Source organism: Vespula vulgaris, chromosome 2 (assembly GCF_905475345.1).
Source record: "Vespula vulgaris chromosome 2, iyVesVulg1.1, whole genome shotgun sequence".
Lineage (NCBI taxonomy): Eukaryota > Metazoa > Arthropoda > Insecta > Hymenoptera > Vespidae > Vespula > Vespula vulgaris.
The window spans coordinates 13,295,803-13,308,604 of NC_066587.1; the positions used below are offsets into that span (position 1 = coordinate 13,295,803).

At 40.3% G+C, this 12,802-nt stretch overlaps 1 protein-coding gene across 8 annotated transcripts in view; it reads right to left on the reverse strand.

Moving 5' to 3' along the window:
* Positions 1-10,068, reverse strand: part of LOC127062028 (peripheral plasma membrane protein CASK) — a 71,052-nt gene extending 60,984 nt beyond the window's left edge. For 2 of the 8 annotated variants that reach the window (XM_050989594.1, XM_050989598.1), the window contains exon 1: positions 8,590-10,064. In XM_050989594.1, coding sequence (XP_050845551.1) covers positions 8,590-9,498 — 909 coding nt within the window. In that variant the 5' untranslated portion in view covers positions 9,499-10,064. Of the gene's footprint in view, positions 1-8,589 lie in introns of all 8 variants that reach the window. The other 6 variants (XM_050989593.1, XM_050989595.1, XM_050989597.1 and 3 more) reach the window with 6 other exon arrangements.
* Between the last annotated feature and the right edge of the window lie 2,734 nt (positions 10,069-12,802).

Here is a 12,802-nt window from a genome sequence, read left to right on the forward strand (position 1 = left end):
CTGAATATATTGTTCACTATTTAAATGATAACGACAAATATATATATATACATATGGATAATATATATATAGATAAGTAAATGTTTTATATGTGCACTATATCATACCTCTGTACTTCTCTACAATCTGTTTCATTCTTTCTCTTTATGCTCGTATACTTGGAAACTTATCATAAGCTAACATAATACAAATACGGACGCAGTATGTATGTATATATATATATATATACGTAATACATATGCACATATATACATATATATATATACATACATATATATGTACATGTATATATGTATACACCATTACTAAGAACATGTCCAAGAACCCGATTCGATATCGTCTAGTGTTTGATAAAGCATTCGCGCATCACTGGTATCTGTCTCTCAGAGTACGTCTTTGATATTGATTAGCCATTTGGCGATGTCGAGTAAGCAAGAGAAGCAAAGAGGAAGAGAGGGGGAGAAAGAGAGAGAAATACTGTACGTGGAAGAGACAGAGATTAGGAGATCGAGTCTCAAAAGCAGACAAAAAGCATCGGCTGTCAATACGATAACGGACGACTTTCGTAAAGAAGGCAAAGAAAACGTGGCATATGAAGAATGTGGATCTTCGGATAAGAGAACGACAGAAACCTCTTGCATTATCAACGTGAGAGAAAGCTTTCGTCGCACTAGAGATAGAAAAGTTTTGTCATCAGGCAACACGCGAGAGTAATAGCGAATCGGTCGAGAAGAATATACTTTGTCGAAAGAAGGAAAACGTGTTTGCGACTAGCTCGCACGAGGGATTTGAAAGTTTGGAAGTTTGAAAAAAGATTTCTCTTTTATTTTGGAAGAAAAGTTGTCTCGTTCGTTTTGAGAAAGACTTTTTTGAAAGATATGCGCTATGCCACTATGCGTGTCCGACTATGAACGAAACGATAAAATTTCTCGACAACTTCTTTCGTTCATCGTAAATGGCTTTTAGAAGAATTTCTTCTTTCCTCTTCTTTCTTCTTGATAGACCTATCTTTGACTATACAACTATCTATATATATATAGACATTTTGAAGGAGTGTCAACTTGATCGTCAAGACATCTCAAAAGGGTACTCAACAACTTAGGGACACTCGATTTGACGAAAAGAGAAAGAAATAACAACCTCTGTTTTAATTCTTCCTTTATATAGGCCCTTAGGTTAAGAGGCACTTAACCTATAGAATGATTCGTCCCTGAAATTATGTATAAGATGAGAATGCAACTCGTCGCTTTTGCCCTCGTCATCCTCGACTACCTTCAAATCGCCTGTAAACTTTCTTGCGCTTTAACTTCGATAAGTTTGCATCGTACAAGGTCGTAACCTGAATGCAACGGTGCAGATACATTGAATCTCGCCAAACTTTTGCCACCACCATCCTTGTTCTCGCCGATCGCATCAAATCTTCTCGATAGATTCAACACCGTATTAACACTGTCTTTGGTAACAACTAGTAATTCTATTATATAAAGCTAAAGAGAAAGGGAACTTGTGTGATCGATATAGTATCCTCTTTCGTAGATTCGAGAGAGGAGAATTTAATGAAAAATATGATCAAAATCATTCAAATAGTCAGAACAATCGAATAGTCAAGAAGAATATAAAGAAGATTTCAACGTTAGACTTAAGTGGAATAAGTATGAAAGTTTTCGGGAGATATTCAGTTCGTTCTTCGAGATTCAACTTCGATCCAACGTTTCGTTTCGTTTCATTCGCATCTAGTTGATTCAAGAAGTCCGATGTGGGTCGTTAAATATTTACCGAGTGGTAACGAGGCAGTCACTTATCGTACTCGAGATTACGGTAGAAACGTCGTTCGGGATAGTGAAAAGGAGATGGACTTCTCTCTCACGTATGGCACACGTATATCTTCTTGTAGTTACGCATACAGTTACAATTTGTATATAAGTACATATGTGTATGTATAGCTATCTATATAGGTATTACGTATGTGCTTTATCCACGATGAAAAGAGAGGCAAAGAGAAGCGAACTAAGAGAGAGATTATAACGACGCTTCCGGAAGCGCTTCTCTCTTTCGCTTTGTAACGACGCTAATGTATTCCATTGAGGATGGGCAGCACCAGTAACCCAACAACAAGCCCCCATGTTTTGAATAATGGACGGCCGGTTCCTCCACAGTCACGGATTTGTGCTCGTGATATAGCGACGGTGCTATCCGAGCCAAATTGTCCCGACCGCACTATTTAAAATGCTAAAGACCCTAGGCTACGAGAGAGGTTGCGCGTCAAGAGTAAAGGGACTTAGCGCGTGGACCATTCGAAAGGCGAGAGGAAGAGCTGGAGGAAGGACGCAGCCAATGTCTCCGGTCATAAATCTTCCGGATGAAATGAAAAGCGACGCTTTTACGCGACCTATCTGGTATGCGTCGCGAACAAAAAGGAAACCTGTAATAACTTACGATTTTGCAAAACCAACGAGAATCATCGATGGTTTCTGCTTATTACCATATGCAATGTTGAATATGTATTATTTGTTACGTTGCTTCGTGTTGTTAGAGGTGCGAAGCGGAAAATGTATGTGTATGTTGTTTGTGTTGCGTTAGTGGTTGAGTTTCTTCTCGCAATATATGTGTTTATATACAACAATGTCATAAATCGTCTTTTTCCGCTGTAGATCGCAATAAAACAATGTTACAACTTGGATCATAAATTTGTTTGTTATTTATTTATCTATCTCCTGGGTCTAGCTTAGTAAGCTACGTATGTCTTAACAAAACTCGCTAAGACGACGGGAGATTTTTCACGTTCGCATTTATTACCAGTGATATATATATATATATATATATAGATAGATAGATAGAGAAAAAAATATTATTCGACTTTTGATTGACGTTAATTATAAAAATTACAGAAAGAATAGTTGATGTGTCGCACGTTTAACGAATTCTCCAGAGAGAGAGAGAGAGAGAAAAATTAGGTTGGTCATTGGAAATTGGCTCGTTTCGACGGATCTAGAATAATTAGAGCGTCGAGGACAACTGGAGTAAGAAGGGTTGGTAATCGGAACGAAGGGAGGTCGAATGGACGAGAGGCTGGAAGCTCGCGAGCCAATAAAAGTGCACGAAGCTACCGGAAGTCTACGTGGAAAGCCTGCTTCGTTTATCTTGGCCGCGCATCCTTCCTAAATGTAGTTCGCCGAAACAAAAGCTAGAAAACAAAGAGAAAACCGCGAACTCGTTCCTGCCCCTTTCTGGACACTGACTGCGACCTTTTGTCTAAGGGAAACGCAATTTCGTTTGGCAAGAAATCTCCGTTGTACCGTTGGGAGCGAAAACGAGAAAGCGAGAAAGCGAGAGAGCGAGAGAGAGAGAGAGAGAGAGAGAGAGAGAGAGAAAGAGAGCATATCATCTCGATTGGATTATCGGTGTGTATATGAAAACGTTTGGTACAATGGTGGTTTAGACGATAAGCAATCCCACTGGGAAATACCACTCGAAGTCGAGAACATAATTGCTGAAATTGAGCGTTCCAAAGCGGTATACAATCGCATAGTGTCCTTTCATCTAATGCCAGGATAGAATAAAGAATTACGAGCTTGCTACGAGTCTATTCGAGGAAGATAAAGCGTAAAAGAGAAAAGTATGAACAAGGACGTTCGATCGTTAAGGGATAAAATTTATTGAACGATGATTGATCTTCTTTCAACGACTATATGCCTATTCGGGTCAACGCTATATAAGTAATTTTTGTATTACCTATACGATGACCGTAATCCAACGACGAAAGTAATAACGTTACTTCGTAGGCTATTATCTCGAGGATAGCTCGTATAACGCAGTTGACTGCGTAATCACGGGAACCTCGATAATTGCAATTTTTTATTTTATTTTTTTCCTTCGCAAAAGGACAAGATTTTACTGTCACGGTACTTAATGAAGAAAACTTTTGCGATACAGCTTTCTCCCTTGTTCTTTCTCTTTTTTTTTTACTATCATTTTGGTCGTCGTTCGTTAAAATAGAATAAATTGTTGTAACGAAGAATCCTATCTTCTTTTCTACGATAGAGAGGAAGAGAGAGAGAGAGAACAAGAGAGAGCGCACAAACTTCTTCGTTTACATAATACTGCGTCGTAATAAAAACAAGATACGTATCTTAGAAAATCCCTCTTCTGTGCTTTATGCGCGAAGACAGTTGATATCTATGTATTTTTCTTCTCCCTCGATTTTATTCAGAGAAATGTCGTAAAGTCGAAATTTGTTCGAATCATCGTTATTTCGCAGCTATTATGGACGCTAGTGGATATATGTATCTCCAACGTAAAGGAAGAAGTATTTTAGCAAAATTCAAAGAGACCTATCTCGGGTATCGACAAAGTAAGTGTAGGTAGCTACCCTATAGATGATCTCAACGCTTCAGGAAAATCCGGCGAGCTTTCACGGTTCGAGTCTACGATGCATATTTAGATTGATCTTGGATGTATTCGGAGCGTAATGCGAGGACGAGCTGGGCAATACCTACCTACGTACAAAGGGTTCCTCATAATGCCGACAAAGTGTGTTCGAAAGCAGCAGCACGTATGAAAGTCGGCCATCGATTAAACGCGCATCCGCAAAAAAGACGCTCAAAAAGGACCGACCGAGCGAAAATAAACTACGATTGTCGTTTCTACCTGATGTACCTATTTCTCTTGGAAAAAGCTCAACGACACGTCTACTTCGCGATTTCTTTCACGTTGAAAGATTTCTATCGTCTTGATATCGACCAAGTCTTCGACTCCTTCGTGAATTCTCGTGGAAAATTATAAGCAAATACAACGTTTCCTAGAAACGAGATTTTTCAAACGAACGAAAGGACGGACGAAGCACGATACGTTTTTTAATTTTTCGTAAAAAGCTGGCTGGCTCGTTTACGCATTTCTTTTCTCGACACGATGAGCCATTAAACGGGCAAATGATAGTACACGAAGGTATACAAAATGAACCGTCACGGGGTAAAACATACCCGTAAATCATTTCCACGGCTTCAATTTTTCTTTTTCTCCATTCTCCTCTTCGTCCCTTTATTCTCCATTCTAGTCACACATTTCAACTGAACAAAATCCACAGTGTATTACCATTTCGAATTTTCTTTCTGCTTAAAATAACAAAGCGAAATATAAAGCGTATTTCACTTTTCAAAGGTTTGCAATAATGGAGACTAAGTTTACCTTGATGATTGTACCGAGAAAATAGTTTGTAAGCGTTGAATACAGCATTTCCTCTTATACTTAAGTTGTATCGGGTCTACCATTACCCAAAGCCCATTGTGTTTCAACTTTCCACGAAATGGAAATAGAAATTAGCCCGTGTGTTTCTATTATTATACTATTGTAACGTATCGTAGTATAAATATTTCATTAAGTCATTAATATTGATGAATGTTACGAATCTTTGAATAGCTTTGATTTCTCTTTCTCTCTTCCTCTCTTTCTCTTTCTCTTTCTCTCTATCTCTCACTCTTTCATTAAAAATGATTGATAAACATATAAAACATATTTGATACGATGTTAAAAGAACTCAGAATTTCTATCGACGAATTTACCTTTTCGACATCGATGCCAATGTAAATTTTAATATTTAAACTGGATAGATTCGGAATTCACATTAATCAATATCCATGAAGCTTGATGTATCTACGTTAAATCCAACATAGACATTTATGAAAAGAAATTTTCGCACGAAAAGAGGAAAAAAATGACATTATTATGGATATATCTCGAGGATATGATATCTCTTTTTATAATAATATAGCTGCGGTAGAAGATATATTATAAAATATCTACCTATATATATATATATATATATATATATATATATATATATATATATATATATGTATGTATGTATGTATATAATACATAGTATATGATTGCTTCAAATGCATGAACATGCCCATAAAATCGCAGCTACGAAATGATATAGCATTTCGTTGCGTGCAAATATATATCTATATGTATAATAAATATAAATCGAGATATGGGACAGAGCATCGATCGATTGAAAACGAATTCGTGAGAGTTACGTTCTTGCATAATAACGTATATGAGAATTCCTGTCGTCTTGCTTCTTCTAGTAGTAAAAGACAGTAAGGAAAGGAGGACAAGGAAGACGGGAAGAGAGAAGGAATCGTCTTTGCGGATGGAAAGAGGTTGGATTAAGAAAATCCTGTGTTTCACCACACGTGAAATAGGTCAGATCGTAAAGGCCACAACGTGGGAGTCGTCAGTGTCTTTTTTTTAAGCAGGAAAAATGCGAAATTCAACGTCTTAGTCTCTCTTTCTCTTTCTCTTTTTCTTTCCTTCCTTCCTTCCCATTCTTCTCTTTCTCTCTCTCTCTCTTCCAAAGAAAAAAACAAAGAGAAAGATAATGTTCCTAGAACGTGATTTTAGGTCAAAACTTTTAGCTCCGAATCTTAGAAAAGAAAAAGTACAAAACGCATTACAAGACTTCGAAGAAAAGTTTCTTTCTCTTACTCATTCACGATAAGATCGCTACGAAAGACGAAGGAGTTGAAAATCGATGAACGATAAACGTAGTTACGTCGTGTAACAAATAGAAAATTCAAGTTTTAACGTCGACCGATAATAGTTTAGATCTAATTATAAGTTCACGTGGGCTTATTATACCTAGATCGTCGTTGACGTACGGCTTCATAGTGAATGCACTCGATGTTAATAGCAAATGAAGGATTCTCATCAATGACGTTAATACGAGAGAGATCGAGCTTGATCACGCTCTCTTATGTCTTTATACAAATATCGGCTTCAAGGACGTAATCCATATCAAGATACGTGAAATGTTTCTAACGTAACTAAAGCTATACAACAAGAATCTGTTTTCGTGGCGTGTTTAGCGATGGCTGCTTCCAGGAATTCTGATACGAGGAATATTAATCAGCTATATTGTAAACACGATGATTCATTAACTACAAGTTTGTGGTTTATGACAAAGGTGACATTGACTTCATATATAATCGACATGAAAGCGAAAACACTACGACGACACGCGATAAGATCGCGTCGACCTGGGAGCTACATTATTGAAAATTAACCGCAACGTTTTCTATAGGATCATGATAATCGATTGATACGAAACGATCTAATCGATTTGTAAGATAATATATAACAAGTGATAACAAGATTCTCCGTATTATATTATTGCTTTCTTAATGTACTTACATAAATATTTTTTCTTCGTTAGAACAATTGCTTTTTTCTTCTCGTTAGAACGCATCGTTATCATTAAATATTTATATTAATAATGAATTAATTTTCAAACTCGTTCAATTTACTCTACGTTCATAATAATTAGAGTTAACATCTCGTTTGAGCATTCCTCATAATCCCATTTAGGATGGTGCCGGTAAATACGTGAAATTTGCTCGTTAAATACATAAACGAGGCGTTGATTCGATGAAGATACTAATATCCGGAAGTATCAGATTTAACGGGTGATGAGTATTCCCTACGTTAACTAGAGAACATTACGTTACCGTAAGAATTTCATTCTTGAGAAAATATTTCTTCACTTATGAATATCGTACGATATTTTACGAGAATGCGCGATAAAGGATGTTTCGTGAATAATGCAACGTTACGTCGCATGTATATGCATGAACATATCGTTCCGTTGTTAGTAGCACTGTACACGTTATTATTTCCTTATAGAAAATCGCATTTCTATATTCTTTCTAATAAAAGTACAATATTGCGAAAAGTACAAAACTACAGTAACTGTATTCCGTTACTCTTCAATGCTATTACGTCAGAACACGCCAATCAATCTTAATCCATTTTTCTCGAGGCAACGAAACGCTCGGAGCCGGAATTTCATGTCAATTTAGAGAAGAAGTGTCTCATTCGTCGCCTTAAGCGTTCCATCTCGAGGACACTCTTTTTTCCTCTCTCTGGCGAAAAAGAAAAAACCGATAGCTTTCCAAGTGCCAAAGGCGTAATCGAAAAGAGTTATACTAGTCGTCCAGAATATGGATTAACGTTCGACGGGAACTCGTTCGATTGTTAATGCAGTGTTTTATGGGAAAGAGAAATAGTAATCGACGAAGTTCGGTCGGATCTATTTTTTATTTTCAGTTGGACGTTTGTCTAAGAGAAATTGGGGAGGAAAAGACGTGTGTCGACGTCAAATCGGATAGAACGTATGTTGCACGGGCGCGTTAATTAGAGAGCGAGAGAAGAATTTTCAATGGGAACCTTCTAATCAGTCAACGAGGTGCTGCAGAACGAAATTGCTCTCTAAGTTGAAAGTACTCTGGAGGATAAAAATAGAGCAAGCAGCGATTGTGCACGTGAGCGAGAGTCTGCGATGGCATTCGCCGAGTTATCCGAGCGTCCCGAGTGAGGGGAAGGAAAAAGACGCCTACGACTATAGTCGGAAGGTCAAGGTTTTCTCTTTCCCTTTGCTATATCACTCGAAGCCCTTTAGACGAAGGCCAGTTCTCCAAGAAGGAAAGGGAATGCGATCGTTCGAGCGTGGTACGAGTCCGTTCGGGGAAAAAAGTCTTAGAGTCTAACGGGTGTCTAGAAAGTAGTCGTCGAGAGTATCAGGATATTTACCTGATGAGAGTGATAGTCGGGAGCGGCGCCGTTGAGGAACCTGAAGCGAAAGGGACTATGCACGGGACAGTTGATGCGAAAGGGACTCTCGGCGGGTAATCTGGGCGGCGTGTGCGAGTGAGGTCCGTAGATAACGCAATCCATGGGTATCGGTCTTCCTGGTGCGTGTTCGAGCGATCGGCAGGAGTAGTTGACTGTCGGCCTTGGGGGATGATCGATGGGTCGACAGGGGGTTTGTTCGATACCCGCCGACGGCGGAGGCGGTGGTCTATGTGCATCGTGAGCGAGCCTATGCTCGAGCAATCTCGAAACGTGTTCGACCGATCTGCAGCCGTGTTCGTGGGGTCTGCCAAGATGATGATCGTGCACGTAACTGGCGTGATCCTTCAAACGACACGGATGTTCTATGACACGCATCGCGTGGTGTTCCATCGTACTCCTCATGCTCGCCGCCGACATCGATGACGGCACGTTTCCTAGATGATCATGAATCGGCCTGGGCTGTTCGGTGCGTATTTGATCCATCATTTGTGGCCTACCTATAGCCTCCATCGACCTGCTCGATTGGCGACGATCCATCGAGCCGGTTCTTCCCGAGGACTCCATCATCGGTTGTCTTATAACCGAATCCGCCGATCTCATAGACTCCATCGATCTCATCGTTTCGGTCGTACGCAGATCGTGCTCGATCGGTCGCATAGGCGACGGATCGGTCGATCTGCACGATCTGTCCCAGCATCGTGGCACCGTGTTCGAATACCCGATGTTACCGGCGATGCTGCCGTTGCTTCCGCCGCCAATACCGCCACTACCACCACCACCACTGCCACTAGCTGCTGCACCACCGACACCACCACTACCTCCGACATGACCTTGAGGCACCCAACCTCCCGCATACGGATGATCCATTTCCAACGCGTCGGTTCACCGTCAACGCGCCTCCTCACGAATCGTAACGCCACATGGGGCCCTGTCCGGTGCCATGTCCAGTAGCACCCTTGCCACTCTTCGTCGATGCCACACGCGCGAATGAACACCGAAACGCACTTGAGAAACGAACCAACGAATCAACGAACGTACGAACGAATGTACGTACGTACGTACGAACGAACGAACGAACGAACGAACGAACGAACGAACTAACGAACTAACGAACTAACGAACTAACGAACGGCGCGACCGAACTATAAACGCAACGCTCGTGCGAGAAAAAGGAAAGCTACGAATGATAATGGAAAGGCCGAAAGACGGAAAAGCGAGTAACAAAGCGAGTGGAGAGTCACGCGACGGAAGAGGAAAGTGTTCGAGGATCGAGGATAGAAGCAATGAGAGCGAGTGCGGCAGCAACGGAAGGCCGACGCATCGCGGTGCCGCGCTCCCCAGCACTGAGCCTCGCGGCCTCGACTGCCGCGCAGTTCGTCCACGCAAACCGACCGACCCACCACCGTCTCTCTCTCTCTCTTACTCTCTCGTACACGTTCACCCACCTACCAGCTATCCATCCCTTCCCACCCTCAACGAACGAACAGGGCTATCCACATCCAACGGCAACCCCTCTCGCAAGCAATGGCAGCACTGGCAACTCGGCTGCTCCTTCGTCCCTCCGGACCGCAATGCTCGCCCACCATCTTCGGTTTACTCTCCTACCCCGATTTCGACCTTACTACCCCTTCTCTCTCTCTTTTCTTCTCCCGCATCGCCCGCTTTTTTTCTTTCTTTCTTCCTTATTCTTTCTCTCTTTCCACGCTCGTCTTTCTCGTCGTCCTTCCTCGTGGACAACCACAGAGACCCCCTTTCTCTCACGTCTTCGCCCTGATAATTTTATTTGCTCGTATCACCCTTTTACATTCCTCTCTCTTTTCTTTCGTCGATGATCGACATTTCGTATTTCGTTTCTGTCACGTCGGATAATGTTCATTTTCTTTCTTCTCGCGGATAAACGTTTGGGTCGTATTCGATGCAGAAAACTCCAAGAATCGTGAATGAAAAATGAGCAATCGATTTTACGAGGCAAGGCTACTCCTGATGATACGTGCGAGTACGCAGACCTCCCTCAGACTTTCTCTGTCATGTTACTTTCAATAATTATTTATAGATGCTTTCCGAGGGGTTCATGATACCACGTTCACTTTCGTACTCTCTTTTTTACGCTTCTTTTTGGAGAAACATCGATCTCTTCTGTCGAAAAGTATGTAAGAAGAATTTCTATTTCTATTACAATAAATTAGACGATTCTCCTTGATTAATCGAGGCTTAGAAAAGTTCCCTTTAAAAACTATCTCTTTGTTCATTCGTTCGTATATTTAAAGATCGCATCGGGATTTTCAAAAAGCGTTTAAAAGTTAAAACCACGCGAGCAGTCCCCTTTATCTGTCTTTGTTTTATCACTGACTTAGAAGAAAGGCGTATCACTCCGAGCAAATTGACCCAGATCAAGAGGAAAAGTCACAAGAACAATCTACTTCCTCTACATTCGTACGATGTTGTATTTGCAGAACCGCAGCTTGATTATCCTTTGTAAAACTTATCTCGGTAGCGGTTTTGAGTTTCGAAGTGACTTTTGTTTCTGAGGAAAGTCAAGTTCTCAGCGTTTCTAATTTCTTCGTTCTGCGGTCAGATCAAAACGCTTACTTGTCTTCTAGGTCTATTTCAAGAGATAGAGAAATAGATAGATAGATAGAGAGAGATATAGAGAGAGAAATATGTATGTAATCGTCCGAGGTAGCTTGGCATTGCCACGAATGTCCATGCAAATGCGATGTCGAAAACGCGTTAGTATGTGATAGTCGTTGCACAGGTATGTATGTCGTGTCTCCCTTCGCCAGGATTTCTGTATGCCTATATAGGCACGAGTTGGATTATTAAACGAGGAAGAGCTCGAAGGAAAACGAGACAATTGATGATCCTTGTAGCATTTGTATCCTGCAGTTGTCATTTTCCGGAAATAATTCGTCCAGTATATTAAACACCATTAGTTCCGAGAGTGATTATCGTTGTATCGATCGGTAGTAGGATTGCACGGAGAATGGTTTACAGTTCACAATATCCGTTTTTCCAGTCATTAAGAGGATTAATGCTTATTGATAATCGTTAGCAACAGACGATAGTAAAAGAATGAATGAGAGGGAACGAAACGTCTTCTTTCGCAAAGTTTGCATAAAGTTTCACATTCGATCGAAATAGATTGTGATTTTATGTTTGATACATCTTTTATATAACTGTGTATCCACACACACGTATATATAGCTATGTTTCAAGTACTTATACGTGTATGTATATAGTTATCTGTTGGTTGTTGTTATATGTACATTTTTGACGAATCGAAATCTTGCATAGGAAAGACGCGGCTAAAACCGAAAGTAAACGAGTCGACATGCCATCGTATATTTCGCAACTTCTTCAACAATGAAAGCTCACGGAGAGTTCGAACTTTTCTCGAGTGGTATACCAAACTACTTTCCTTCAACTTCAACTTCAATTCTAAATGCTAGGGCGTTTGCGAGTTATCTACCTTATTAAGAATCCTCTCGCGAGTCCTTGCATATTTTCACTTTGTTCGATCGATTCGTTCCTCGCATTAGTATAAATATCAGCTGATAATCGAGAAATTATGAAATAACAGAACAAAGTCGAAGAGATGAAAAAATATTTGCGCGCATCGTCCTAATTGAAAACAGTCGTGAAGATCGAATCGATAATAACGACGTTATAGCTTTCGCAGGAGAACGTCTACTGTGTCGATTTATATACAGCGTCATGCTATTATATACGACAAACATGAAAAAGGTCATGAGTTTTTGCGTTCTTCTACGAAGCCATAATCGTATTCCGCAATAAGGAACTTCCTATTATTGCGAGTTGCCAAGCTGTCCTAGATAAATCCTTAACCAAGAAGAAATTTACATCCATGAATGTCAATGATGATTAACGAAATGTTCTGGACTAAATGAAAAGGCTATGCGAACAATATGCTCTATATGCGCGCGAATGTGCAATCAAGTCAACGAAGTAGAGGTTTTTCCTTCTTGAACATACGAGAAACAAGGGAGAAAGGACTGAATGAAGACTTTTCTTCGAAAGATTAACGACTCGTTGCGCCATCGATCGTTTGCTCTTAAGTTTTCCTCGAAGACAAGATAATGATGACGAATGGATATATAGATATATAGATTTTTCTCGAATTTAGTACAAATCCAAGCACATACAAGCCTTA